This window comes from Sesamum indicum, linkage group LG9 (assembly GCF_026168435.1).
Source record: "Sesamum indicum cultivar Baizhima isolate 11 linkage group LG9, ASM2616843v1, whole genome shotgun sequence".
Taxonomy (NCBI): domain Eukaryota; kingdom Viridiplantae; phylum Streptophyta; class Magnoliopsida; order Lamiales; family Pedaliaceae; genus Sesamum; species Sesamum indicum.
The window spans coordinates 453,896-467,376 of record NC_142665.1 but is presented as its reverse complement, the minus strand read 5'-3'; the positions used below and the strand labels follow the sequence as shown (position 1 = coordinate 467,376).

Below are 13,481 nucleotides of genomic sequence, written 5' to 3'. Positions count from 1 at the left end.
AATTCTATAAAAACGTTGTAAAATCAACATCAGACAGACTGGAATATTTAGAGCCAAAGTCGCCCACGGTTTTTCCAAAACAAGTACGCACCACTTGCTGCATTCTACTTGTGGAATTAAGTGTATGAATACAGGAAGGCGGCAAGCCCCATGTTTTTGTTTTGGACAATCTATCTATACGTATATGAATAACTATTTTTTAGATTGAGGTAAAATTATAAGTCGAATCAAATTAAGTTGACGAATTTAGACAGACTCTGTAGCTAGATTTAGATTGAAGAACATAAGTAATTGGGTCGTAAAATCCTTACCGAAAAGGACAAGTGTTGGATGATATATAATTGTAGGCAAGATCGATATCGAGATCTGTACAAAATAGAGTATTCAGTTTCCATCAAAATATATTCATAATCTACTTAAATGTTAAAGCAGTTGTGTTGGGATTTGTGTACTACCGAATCGTGTTTATATTTATTAGTAAATTAATGCGCAGCTAACGGGCGGGGGGTGGCCTACATCTTATCAAAGCAAATGTATACCGTGTTTTACCTAAATTTATACACTATGTTTGTTTTTATTTTCAATTTATTTTTGAGATATATTAAACTATGCTCAATATTTATTATCATTCAAAAATATTTTATTTATATATTTTAAATTATTTTAGCACAAATACATATATATATAAAGGCATGATTTGACAATAAATAGTAATTTTTGTCTCCCAAAAACACAACATTAAACATACAATACTTATCTTTAAAAATAAATCCAAACATACATATTATCTCTAACACACACTTATTTATCTTCGTTTTTCTCTTTCTATCTCCACAAAAAACAACAAAACACTGAGAAAATGAATCCAAACATTATGATAAGCTCCTCAAAATATTTTATAAAATATTAAAGAGTTTATAAATTTCAATAAAATATTTGATATTTTTTTAAATAGCTTATTAGATCTTAAAATATATTTTAGATTTATAAGTTTTTTTTAAAAAAAAATCTTAATTTTTTTTATATATCTTATAAGCTATATAAAATTAATATGTCAAAAGATAAAAATATCCTCACTTACATACTCACTATCTCTCTCACACACAAGCACACACAATGTCTCTCTTTTAGGATTTAAAAGTTTTTTTTTTACTATTTAATTTTTCTAACATTCGAAAAAGAAAAAATACTTCACTCTTTAATAATAAATTATTGTAGTTAAATAAAAACAAAATTGGCATTGATATTATGTTTACTGAAAAATATAAATTCAATACATTATAAATTATACAACTAGAAATAATTATTGTATTAACAAAGAAAAAATTAATTGTATATATATCTCTATTAATATTTGACTAGTATGAATGTTATTTTTATTCAAAAGTTTAGGTAATAATTTTTTATTTTTTATTATTAAAAAAAGATTATCTATTAAATTTTTATTTGAAATTTAAATTAAAATGTACTATTTATAAAAGTGTTTTAAAAGTTTTTAAAGCAAAATATACCAAGAAATAACAACTTATTTGATTCTAATGGTATCATGCCTATTTTAATTATTTTATCTATAAAAGACCTCATTTTGTCAAATACCCTAACATTTTATAAAATATTTTTATATTTTTTAAACTTTAATATCTTATTTTATCTAAACACTTCACAAACTTATTTTTTAAAATAAGATCAAATTTTGTGCCGTAAGCTTAGTTTACCAGAATTGTATTTAATGTTGAATTTATATTTTAAATTTGGATCCATCGATTATTTTATTTATAAAAAAAAAATCAATGAACAAAATAAATGGCTCTCCGGTACATAAGATGCACCAGGATGGTGTGTGTATTAATTGAAATAAAAATTTTAATAAGATTTAAAATAAAAAAATTCGCAAATATACGAATCGAAAAACGGGTCTACTCTATAAAATTACATTTAATACATCCTATATATAGTTAGATTAAACCTAAACTATTATTTAAATGCCACCGCCTTCCCCCAAAAAGAAAGAAAAAATCAATTATATTTGATCTGGCATTGGAGCACCCCAAGACATTCTCCCTGATCTGGACGGCTTCATGCTCCTCCTCCTCTTCAACTCATCAAGCTGAGACTGCCACCTCATTCTCCACTCTCCTCTTTCCTCCATTCTCTGTTTTCAAGGAAAAAATTAGCATAATTCTACAAAATGTTCTCAAAATAAGCAGAAAAATAATTTAAAAAAATATTACCTCATCATATCGATATGGCGGCCTTCTAGCTGATGAGAACCCCAAGGCCGACCCGCCAGCCAAGTCTCTATCATACAGAGCGCGAGTGTTGGGGTCGGAAAGAGTCTCATAAGCCTCCTTCAGCATTATGAACCTCTTCGTGTGCTCGTCCACTCGGTCGGGTGGGGCGACGTCGGGATGGTACTTTCTCGCCATCTTTCTGTACGCTTTCTTGATGTCTGATGGAGTGCTTCCACCTTCTTTAATCCCCAGCAGTTGGTACAGTGTCTCCCTGGTTTCTGCGGGAGCGTAGAATGCCCCAACCCAGGCTCTTCTCGGCCCGGATGGTTTTCTGAATGAAATCCTTGATTTTCTCAAGTGGGCAGTGAAGGAAAGTTGTTCAGGGAAACGGGTTGGCGGGTTGGAGAATGAAGAAATGGGTTTTGAGAGTATAAACTTGCAGCTCATTTTTGAAGAAATGTTTGTTGAGATGCTTCTATTCAGAGGTTCTTTTGGTATTTATTTGTGAGCGACATGGGTTACTTGCGTATGCCATGACGTCATAAATCCACATCATTTTATATCTACTAGAATTTTGTGAGGGTATTGGATTCACAAGTTTCTGACTTATATGTTGTTCCGGTTATCTCATACCCTTCTTTTCCTTTTTTTTTTTTAAAAAAATAAGAATATTAACAATAAAAATAAGACATGAATTAAGAAAAATCAGTTTGGATTGGACAAACAAGTGGCGAAAAAGAGGCCTCAAATGGACAATCGAAGCTTCTATGGTTGCAGTAGTCGAATGATGTTGGACGTAGGTTTGAATAAGTGGTGTTTGCGTCTTTTGGAATTGCCAAAAGTTTTTTTTTTTTTTTTTTGTTTTTTAGGATTCAAATATTTCATAACATCATAATATAAGGCGAAAAATAATGAAATAAAATGACAATTACGAATTTGTATACTTATAGAAAATACCCAATACAAATTTTATCCAGAGCTAATTTATAAGGTGCAAGCAGAGGACAAATATCTTGGCATATTTATATTTATATTTATTTAAAAAAATGTAAATTTACAGCAAAATGAAATAGACTTACAAAAATACCATGAATGATTAGGTGAGCTAAGTGTTGCACAATTTATTAGTAATTGATTTGGTGGGTTATTGAATTAATTCGATAAAACCAGATCAAACAAGAAATTATCCGTTCCCTCTCTTGTGTTTCTCTTTCTCTCTCTCTTTGATAAGTCATTCCAGTTTTCTGTGTGAATAAGGAACGATTCGGATTTCAGAACCAACCCAACCTCATACACTCCTATACATAATTTCGGACTTGTCCACACACTTGTACCTACATTCAGTTTGCACACAGTTTTATTACCACTTTAACTGCATGCACCTCCACTTTGTTGATTTTCCAGTCTTAAATTTTGACTATCTTCCCTCAATGAATCACTGCTGTAAGAAAATAATTTAATACCTACCTTTCTTCAGAAAAAGATAAAGAGAGAGAGAGAGAGAGAGAGAATTGAAAAAACAGAATTGCCGAAAGGTAAAATATGAATTACTTCATATATACATTCACTACAGTGAATTTACAATTAAACAAAACTACTCCTAAACTGAAATTATGAATCATGAGGTTTGGCTGCGCATTCGAGCACCCCAAGACACTCTGGATCTGGAATTCGAATTCTCTCGCCGTCGCTTCAGTTCATCCACTTGAACTTCCCACCTATATTTCCACTCCCTTTTTTCCTCCATTCCCTGTCCAAATTAACAAAAACCCTTACAACTACGTACGACTAATTAACTTTTTACACAAAAGGAGATAATATAAATATACCTGATGATACTGTCGAGATTTTCTGCCAGCTGAACACCCCAACCCGGACCCCGCAGCCAAATCTCTATCGTACGAAGCTCGTTTCTCCGGATTAGACAGCGTTTCATAAGCCTCGTGCACCAGAATAAACCTCCTCGTGTACTCGTCCACTCTCTCCGGTGGGGAAACGTCAGGGTGGTACTTTCTCGCCATCTCCTTGTACGCCTTCTTTATCTCGGAATAACTGCTTCCCGTCTCCGTAATTCCCAGCACTTGGTACAGTGTCTCCCGGGTTTCCACCGGCGCGTAAAAGGCCTGAATCCGGGCTCTGCCAGGCCTGGACCGGTTTCTGACTGAAATTCTTGATGTCGCCACCTGGGAACTGAAGGAAATGCTGGAGATAACGTTTGCTGTGACGGAGTTTGTGGGCTTTGCACAGAAGTGGAGGGTTGGTTCAGCGGTTGAAACTAAGTGAGCGCTCATCATTTTGGTTCTTTCAGTTTTTCGTTTTCCTGCGGTTTCTCTGTTTATTGTGCTGTGCTGCGCTTGTAAAAGTATTTATAGGAAGGAATGCAAGGCTGACATGGCAATACCGTGGATAAGTTTCCTGGAAATGTAGAGCATTAATTACACTCTACCCCCTCACTCTACCTTAAATTGCATTCAGATCCCTAATCTAATTAATATTTTATTTGATTAAAATACCATTAATATTGTATACATACATTCCACTTCAAATCCCTCTCCACTAAAAAAAAATATATTATAATTAAAATTCGAAAAACTAACAACTCAGGAATTATAATTGAGTATAAAAATTACACAAAAAATATTCAATATAAAAACTCGTTCTTAAGGCCTTTTTTCTTAAAATATGATGGACAATTATATATCTATTTTGACATTTATTCAAGTAAGTATTATATATTATTATTTTAGGGATTAAAATTAAACCTAAACTCTAATTAGACTGGGAAAATATATTTAAACCCTTTTACCTTGTTAATTAACATGATAAGATATGATATGTTAGAGATTACATTACAGGGTAAGAGATGTTTGTTTTTGGTGTTTCAGTGGGCAGTGGCAGTGGTGGGCTTCAAATAAGCTGTCAATAATCAGCTTTGATTTAGGTACTTGGGGGTTTCTGCAACTTTGTCTTAAAAACACACAACTTTTATTATTTTCTCAGAATTTCTTTTTCTTGTTACATGTCGTAATCTATATTTTATTTTGACCCACAATTGCATTATAAATTATAAATTAACCGATTTTGAGAAAATTAATTTCATAAAGAACAATGTAATTGTGAGGTTTGAATTTACAATTTCGTAATTGATTGCACAAGTGAAATATATTAATTCAATGCTAATTTTTCTTTTAAAGTTAATGAATAAAATTAAAAGATTATTTAATGATTAGTATATAATTTTGATTGAATTTAATCAAAAAAGTATTTATTAAAAAATAGATCAAACGACAAAAACAAAATATTATTTTATATATAAAATAGAAATTTAATTTAATGAATGAATCCAATCCATACAGGGCAAGGCTCCAAAAAAATTCGGATAAGGTACATTTTTGAAGTTTTTAACACTTAATTTTATTTGTGTATGATTATTTCTTATTTATTTTGTTGGATGTAGCGTATGTTGTGGGGCTATATGATGGTTGAAATCACGTGGGGTGGTGCAGGTGCAGGTGCATGTGCATATGCAATCTCTGCCGCCCTACTTCATTGTCTAATACACGTAAAGTTTGTTCCTTAAACCAATAAAAATACCTCAAACTCTTGAATCATTAGTATTTGAATTCAGGTGCAGTTCATGCTGCTGTTGGACTCTTAAGATTCATTTGCGTATTTCACACCCGTACCATACTCTTTTTTTCTCAACATTACTAATCATTGAGTTGATTTTTGTTTATATGAATTGAGTTTGGAATCGCATTATGGAATCACGACTAGTCCACTAGATTTTATAAAATTCTTATCAGGTAAACAAGCACAGACATCAGCAACAGCGCCCATGGCCTAATGGATAAGGCGTCTGACTTCTAATCAGGCGATTGTGGGTTCGAGTCCCACTGGGCGTGCAGAAATTAAATTTTTTTTTATATCTTTTACTTTTTTCTGGGAAAAACATAAAATGAAATCTTCACAATTCTTACATAATCTTTTACTTTTCCGAATTTTGTAATATTAGAAAAAAAAAATGTTCTCATCCAGAAGCGTTTATAAATTATAATCATAATTAAAGTTATCTAACACATTTTTATTTAATTGCCTCATAAATATAACAACAATAATAATTTTTATTATTATGAATATTACCATATTATATATATAAATAAAATCATAATAATATAGATAACTATGAATGTGATTATATGATTATAATCATAATTGCCAACAACGAATATATAATTAAAAATTGTTACATATTATTAAGACTCTGTGTTTTGTTGGTATATAAATGCGGAAAATGCCAAACCCAAACTACGTGTCGGCCGCCTAACAAGTAAAAAACCACACACATCTTTCTTAATTTGCCTACCAATATTTAATAGGCTTAGAATGTTATGGGGAAATTTTTGGCCATGTTATTATTTTTTTCATTTATAAATTATAGCTACCTCTTCTAAAATTTAACATAATTATAAATATTCTTTCATTAATTATAAAATTATAAGTATCTTCATCAAATAAAAAAAAATAATTATGTAATTCTTCGATGATGAGGTAGAAAAAATACTATTTTATCCTTTTCTATTTTTTCTTTAAAAAATATAAAAAGAATTACATATGGCGGGTAAATAATGATTTGAGGTTATTAATTCATAAAAATATTTTATAAAAAAAAATACAAGTATATAAATTATAATTCATAATGTAATAGCATTTTCGCTAGTTTACTATTAAAAAACGAACGAAAGCTTAATAAAATGGTTTCGTTGTTGTACAAATATTAAAATTAAGGGGTAAGATAATTATAATTTTTTAAATATAAAAAAATATATATAATTATACTGAATCGCAGTACGTAGATGGAATAAAAATTTATTCCTTTTTTTTGGGTCACGAGGAAAAAAAAAGTTGACGCAAATTGTCCTTCTTTACTAAAAAAAATGTTATTATAAAAATATAAACCACAATCAAATAAACCAACATAACAAAAATTGTTGATGATTGTTAATCAACATTGGGCATTACATTTAACTATGGGTATGCCCTCAACTTTTACATAATCTTTAGTAATATCTAATGTCTTGGGCTGAAATAACGATAAGAATTATTGTGCAATCGTAATTAATTATTATTTGTTACAATAATTTTAATTATAATAATTAATTCTGATAAATAATTATAATATATTCAATGACTGTAGCAGTATTTTGGGGCTTGCTAGTTGCCACCGGCTCAGGGCGTTACCGCCTCCGCCGTGACGTAAGTTACAAGTCTGAAAGGACAAGCATTTAACGATTTAATTAATAATAAAAAACTGCTGCCGCGCCGTGGCCGTCGCCCTTGCATCCATCTGTTGTGGCGGGGGATTGGGGAGGTGGCAGGGGCGCAGAGGGAAGGTTGGCGCAGCGCATGTGGCGGAGGTGATCGGGGAGGGGAGTAATTTTTTTTTTTTCAAATACTTTAATATATATTTTTAATTAATAAAATATGAACCAATGATTTTTTTTATAAATTTAATATCCAACTGCTAAAATTAATTGCCCAGATCTGATTGTTCTAGTATAATCAATACAAATCCAACGTTCAATAAAATAAAAAATAATATATATTAAGTAAGAGTATAATAGTTATTTTATTAAAAAAATAACGTCGTTGGTTATATATAACGGAGATGGATGATTGGACTGAGTTTTTAAAATACAAGCATTGTTTTATCTATTTTTAAATTAGAGAAATTTTTTTACTGAAGTTATAAAACATATGGGGTTTTTATGTAATTTAGCCCATAGAAAAAATCTATGAATTGGGCTGATGGATTGGGTACTCACAAACAATTAGTAGTAAAATTGGGGCGGTGAATAGAAATCAATAGCCCCATATATATTTTTGTCCAAGGATACAACTTATCAAAATTAAATTCATTTCAATCCAAATCAGTTTCAACAACCTAAAGAAAATGAATAATATATATATCAATTCATAACTTTTTTAATTTCAGAATCCAATAAAAAAACTTAAAAATGCTAATAATTTAATTAATATTATAAGGAAGTATTAGTATTATGTATATGTATATGTATAATTTAATTAATATTATAAGAATACCATTAATTAATAATTATACATATACATATATGCTAATAATTTCTTTTATTTAATCTAATTATACATATACATAATGGTATTCTTCTTCTTTTTGTAATCTGATCTGCATAATATATATATAGTGGAACACACATATTTCATATATAATAAAAATAAAAATATTGAGGAAATCATGTCTGTGCTTTACTTTTTCTTTTTTGAGATTAAAATTCAGATAATTTTATGACTATTTATTCTTTTTTTATCCAAAACCAAAACAAATAAATTATCCTTTATTTTTATTTAAATTTAGATGAGTGTATAATCCTTAATCTTTATCCAGAAATCAAGAAACTTTTTGATGAGATAAATATTTAATCGATAACATAATTCAAAGTTATTTTTATATGTCTTTTTATTGATTCATTACTTTCATATTAAATCATAGAACATTTATCATAACTCCTTTTTATATTAAAAAAATTGAATTGTTTACACTTTTTAGAAAATATATCCGAACCTTGGTACAGGTATTATAATTATTAGTCAAATGAAAAAAAAAATTGAAATGATAATTACGGTACATGTAGCAAGGTACGGATATATTTTCTATAAATTAAAGTTAGAAAACAATTCAATTCGAGATGACCAAAGAAGTGGTTTACTTTTTAATATCGATCACATCAAAATTATAGCATTATGAAATATTATATTTTATATTGTACACAATATATATAGAATTAATAATTTATTGAATATACAAAGAATTAAATTATATATAAAATGCAACATTGTTCATACAACCGCAGAAATGAACCAAACCTGAGCATAAAGTTGCTGAAAATAAGCGGATTGAAAGCCGTTAAAAATACTGTTTTCAACTTTTAACGCTTCTCCTGTCCATCCTAAATTCCACCAAACACGATTTCTATAGACCCAAATATTTGCTTCTTTTTAATTTTGTTTTATCAGAAAAATTGGATCATGAAAAAGTTCTTCCCTAAATTAAATTTGATTATATTATAAAGTAAATATAATACATTTATTATTTTTTTAAAATTATAATATAAATATATTGTATTTATTATATAATTAGTTGAGTTATGGTGAGAGGCAAATTAGAATTTGTGTTGATGCATGTCATCTGGTTTTGACTCATAGCAAATTTCATTAATTGAATTACAAGTTTGCATTAAATGCCAACCCCTTTTGCTTTACCACTTGTTCTCGTGCATGTCTACAACCTTTTTTTCTTGCAGCTATTTCGATTTTGTTCATGATGTTCCCATGAACGTTCACTCCAAAACCAACCAACTTTCCTCTTTTCCTCTTCTTTTTAAGGGTCAAGTGTTGTTAATGAAGTGTAATTCGTCTCTGCAATCCCTCTTCCTCAACCATGGCCTTTCCTTCATTTGAGCTCTCACCACCACCTCCGCCGTCATCACAAGTAGAAGAAAACACAACTACGTCCGTGATAATTAAACAAGAAAACGCTTCCAATTCCACCAAAACAAGCAAGAACTACAATCTTCTCCTAGCGATCAACTACGCTTTTCTGTTTGTGGGCTCTGTTTCTTCAACCCTAATCTTCAAGTTCTACTTCATCCACAAGGGTTCCAGCAGATGGGTCTCCACGTGGGTTCAGTCTGCCGGGTTTCCTCTCCTCCTTCTGCCCGTATTCCTCCCTTATTATCTCTTCAAATGCACTCGACGCCGACCCTTTTCCGGCTTCTCCTCAAAGCTTTTGCTGCTGTCAATGGCCGTCGGCGTTTTCTTGGGCGTTAACAACTTTCTCTTTTCTTGGGGAAACTCGTATTTGCCAGTTTCCACGGCTTCTCTTCTCCTTTCTTCGCAACTGGCTTTCAATCTCATCCTGTCCGTCATTATCGTTAAACAAAAAATAACGTTTATGAATCTCAACTGCGTCATACTTCTGACGCTGAGTTCAGTTCTTCTCGCCCTGAGTTCCAGCCACGACAAACCCCAAGGTTTAACCCGCGGCAAATACATGGTGGGCTTCTTCTCAACCCTAGGCGCAGGGTTCTTGTTCGCTTTGTATCTCCCGGTAATGGAGAAGATATACCGGAAAGTGTACTGCTATTCCATGGTGGTAGAGATGCAGCTTGTGATGGAAATGACGGCGACAGTTTTCGCCACCGCGGGCATGGCGGCGGACGGCGGGTTTTCAGATATGAAGGTTGAGAGCGCCAGGGTGTTTGATAAAGGCCCGGTTGAGTACTGGTGTACTATCGCCGGAAATCTGGTATTGTGGCAGTTCTGCTTCATGGGCACAGCGGGAATGGTGTTCTTGACGACGTCGTTGACGGGAGGGATATGCATGACGGCGTTGATGGCGATGAACGTGGTGGGAGGAGTGGCGGTGTATGGAGATGAGTTGGGTGGCGTGAAGGCGGTTTCCACCGTGCTTTGTGTTTGGGGGTTTTGTTCTTATTTGTATGGGATGTATATGAAGAACAAGAATCAAAAGCAAAGTAGTCATCAGTCGTCGACCATTCAGATGGAGGAGGTTTCCATCGCACATACTGCTTCCTAGCTCCCTCTCTCTCTCTCTCTCACACACACACATGTATAATTAGAATATCAATCCAGTTTAATCTGGATTAATTAATTAATTCAGGATAGAGAACAATATGATGTTGGCGGGTGTATATATACATATATTTTGTATAATTTTTTCTCAAGAAAACTTCCATAAGGACTTACTTATATATAATTAATAGTGTGTAAGTGTAAGATATTTATTGATTCAGCAACAATATAATGAATTGATCCATGTACAGTATATGTTCTGTGGAGATTGTACAAATTCAGCAATAATTCTATTTCAAAATTGCAATTAAAAAATTAACATATTTGGTCCGAATCTCATTGTAGAAAACTAAATTAGTCAAAAATTATCACATGTCTTGTATGTAATTAATTAATTTGGGGCTTTTTTTATTTTTATTTTTAATTATTTTTACGAATGTGGCATGATGTAAAAGAAAAATACAATTTTGATCACATAATTATAGGGTGACACGTGTAATCCAGATGTCTTCACAAATTAAATAGATCATGTGTCAAGTATGATTTTCAATATAACATATTTCTACGATATCTAGACTAAATGCGTTGATCTTTTAATTATAGTTCTCAATTATAAAATAAAAAAAAGATCAAAAATGGAACCACCCTACTATAGTTATCGGGCCAAAATATATTCCATCGTAAGAGAGAGAAATTTGTATATATTAAATAAAATAAAAAATTAGACAATAAAATTTAAATAAAAAAGTTTAATCCAACTATAACCACACCATAAGAGCTCAATAGTAACGAATGCACTTGGATTGTGGAGATAATATATTATATAAAGAAAACTAAAAGTAATTTACAAAATATATAATAATTTTTAGATAAAATTATATTTTAATTTGATCCTGTAATTATAGGTCATTAGTATTTTTGGTTCTATAATTTACTCAATTTACATATATAAATATTTTTTTTTGACAAATTTAGTCATGAACATATCATATTTGGTCATTTTTTTGGCAAATTTAATCTTGTGTTAATAATTTTGCTGCTAACAACTTATAATTAAAGGACAAAAAATAACATATGCTCCAATATGAAGGGAATCAAAATTGTCAAAACATGACTAAATTGGTCAAGAAATAACCAAATGTGAAATGTTTAGTACTAAATTTATCAAAAAAAGAACAAAATAATAAATAAAATAAGTTACATGACAAAAAATGTTAATGAATTATAGTTATAGAACAAAAAATATAATTTTTCCTAATTTTTTATCCCACACCAAGCATGGAAAATTAATTTTCTCATTTACTTATTGAAATAAGTGATTGTAAATTTAAAATTTAGACAATGAATAATTATTTGAAAATATATGTGGTTTCTAATAACTTGATTTTGAACTATACATAGACCGGATTGATGTGGCGTGCTTTAATAAAAAAATGGACCCATATATACCCCTTTACTTCATATTCATTAGATTTATAATCAATTTCAGGAAATGAATTTATTTCCGTACTATTTGATTTTAACAATTAGTGGAAAATTAAAATGTAAAATAGATATGATCAAGTGGAATATATATTTATTTATTTAACTTAACTATATATATATAATTAAAGATTTCCCAAACCCTAGTCATGTACAATGCTATTCGGATCTAATCGTAGAAATTGCCTTATCAATGATTTAAAATATACCTCAGGTCTTTTGAAAGATATAGAGATTAATTAAGTAACAAAAGTAATTTGCTCGAATTTAATTATTGTTTTAGGCAAAATGACAAAATAATGGTAGTATGCATGTATTTTAATGTGTGTGTTAGAAAAAGTTTGGTCCAAATCGGTACACAGTAAATATATATATATATATATATATATATAATATTTGTCATAATTTCAAATTATATAATAAATGTACCACATATTTACTGTGTAATTAATTGAATTGGATCTAATTGAAATTAGGGGAAAATTTTGGACGTATGGCTAAAAAGTCATCTATTTTTAATTAAGGGCAATCGACAATTTATATAAAGTTGGTTTTTGGTGTCATACCCCTAGGCCCCAGCTCCACTCACATAAATTTCAATTATTATTATTTTTTTATATATATAAGTACAATAGAGAGTTCAACACTTATTTGAGATGTGGTCATCGTGGCAGAATATAATTAAGTTACAGTTCATTATTACTCTTTTATTATTAAGGTCATAAGCAGACAATGTGTCGATGATCAATGAAGTGAAGAAAGTATCATCTAATTAATGATTCTAATCCAATGTTTCACAAAGTGTTTAAGAGCTTCAAGGTTGAAAGTGTAGATTCCCGAGTTTTAACATAATAAATCACATTTTTGTACATATTATTTTTTGGTGTATCATATTCTTTTTAATTGTTATTCGACATCAATCTAAAAGTATATTTAATTGGAGCGAAAAGTAAAAGTATAAGAGATAGTTTGGTGTTTGGTTATGAGGAAAAGATGAATGTGAAGTAAAATTCGATATATGAAATCCCTCCAAAGTCCAATTTTATTTTCATCTGAAATTAGGCGGAACAGTGGAAGTATAAGACCAAGACGACGAAAAAATACATCTTTTATTTGTATTTACTCTGTTACCCATAT

The 13,481-nt window shown here is 30.4% G+C and overlaps 3 protein-coding genes and 1 non-coding gene across 4 annotated transcripts; 2 read left to right on the top strand and 2 right to left on the bottom strand.

The window, feature by feature from the left end:
- Nucleotides 1–1,804: 1,804 nt before the first annotated feature.
- On the bottom strand, nt 1,805–2,738 carry LOC110012614 (chaperone protein dnaJ 20, chloroplastic-like). The gene is made up of 2 exons (XM_088885457.1): nt 2,232–2,738; nt 1,805–2,152 (listed from the first exon to the last, which is right to left on the bottom strand). Exons 1-2 carry the CDS (start codon nt 2,676–2,678, stop codon nt 2,021–2,023), a joined length of 579 nt encoding a protein of 192 aa, XP_088741583.1. The 5' UTR covers nt 2,679–2,738; the 3' UTR covers nt 1,805–2,020.
- Nucleotides 2,739–3,756: 1,018 nt separating this feature from the next.
- On the bottom strand, nt 3,757–4,588 carry LOC105170131 (chaperone protein dnaJ 20, chloroplastic). Its single transcript, XM_011090758.3, has 2 exons — nt 4,061–4,588; nt 3,757–3,981 (listed from the first exon to the last, which is right to left on the bottom strand). The coding sequence occupies exons 1-2, from the start codon at nt 4,523–4,525 to the stop codon at nt 3,850–3,852; spliced, it is 597 nt and encodes a 198-aa protein (XP_011089060.1). The 5' UTR covers nt 4,526–4,588; the 3' UTR covers nt 3,757–3,849.
- Nucleotides 4,589–6,063: 1,475 nt separating this feature from the next.
- TRNAR-UCU (transfer RNA arginine (anticodon UCU)) lies at nt 6,064–6,136 on the top strand. Its single transcript has one exon. It is a non-coding gene; the product is annotated as a tRNA-Arg (tRNA).
- A 3,512-nt stretch (nt 6,137–9,648) lies between these two features.
- Nucleotides 9,649–11,046, top strand: PUP4 (purine permease 4). Its single transcript, XM_011090759.3, has one exon. It carries the CDS (start codon nt 9,709–9,711, stop codon nt 10,864–10,866), a length of 1,158 nt encoding a protein of 385 aa, XP_011089061.1. The 5' UTR covers nt 9,649–9,708; the 3' UTR covers nt 10,867–11,046.
- Nucleotides 11,047–13,481: the final 2,435 nt, after the last annotated feature.

Coding starts and splice junctions, on each gene's coding strand:
- LOC105170131 (XM_011090758.3), bottom strand. CDS start 4,525: ATGATGAGCGCTCACTTAGTTTCAACCGCTGAACCAACCCTCCACTTC. Junction 3,982..4,060: donor AATCTCGACAGTATCATCAG/GTATATTTATAT, acceptor TAATTTGGACAG/GGAATGGAGGAAAAAAGGGA.
- PUP4 (XM_011090759.3), top strand. CDS start 9,709: ATGGCCTTTCCTTCATTTGAGCTCTCACCACCACCTCCGCCGTCATCA.
- LOC110012614 (XM_088885457.1), bottom strand. CDS start 2,678: ATGAGCTGCAAGTTTATACTCTCAAAACCCATTTCTTCATTCTCCAAC. Junction 2,153..2,231: donor CGCCATATCGATATGATGAG/GTAATATTTTTT, acceptor CCTTGAAAACAG/AGAATGGAGGAAAGAGGAGA.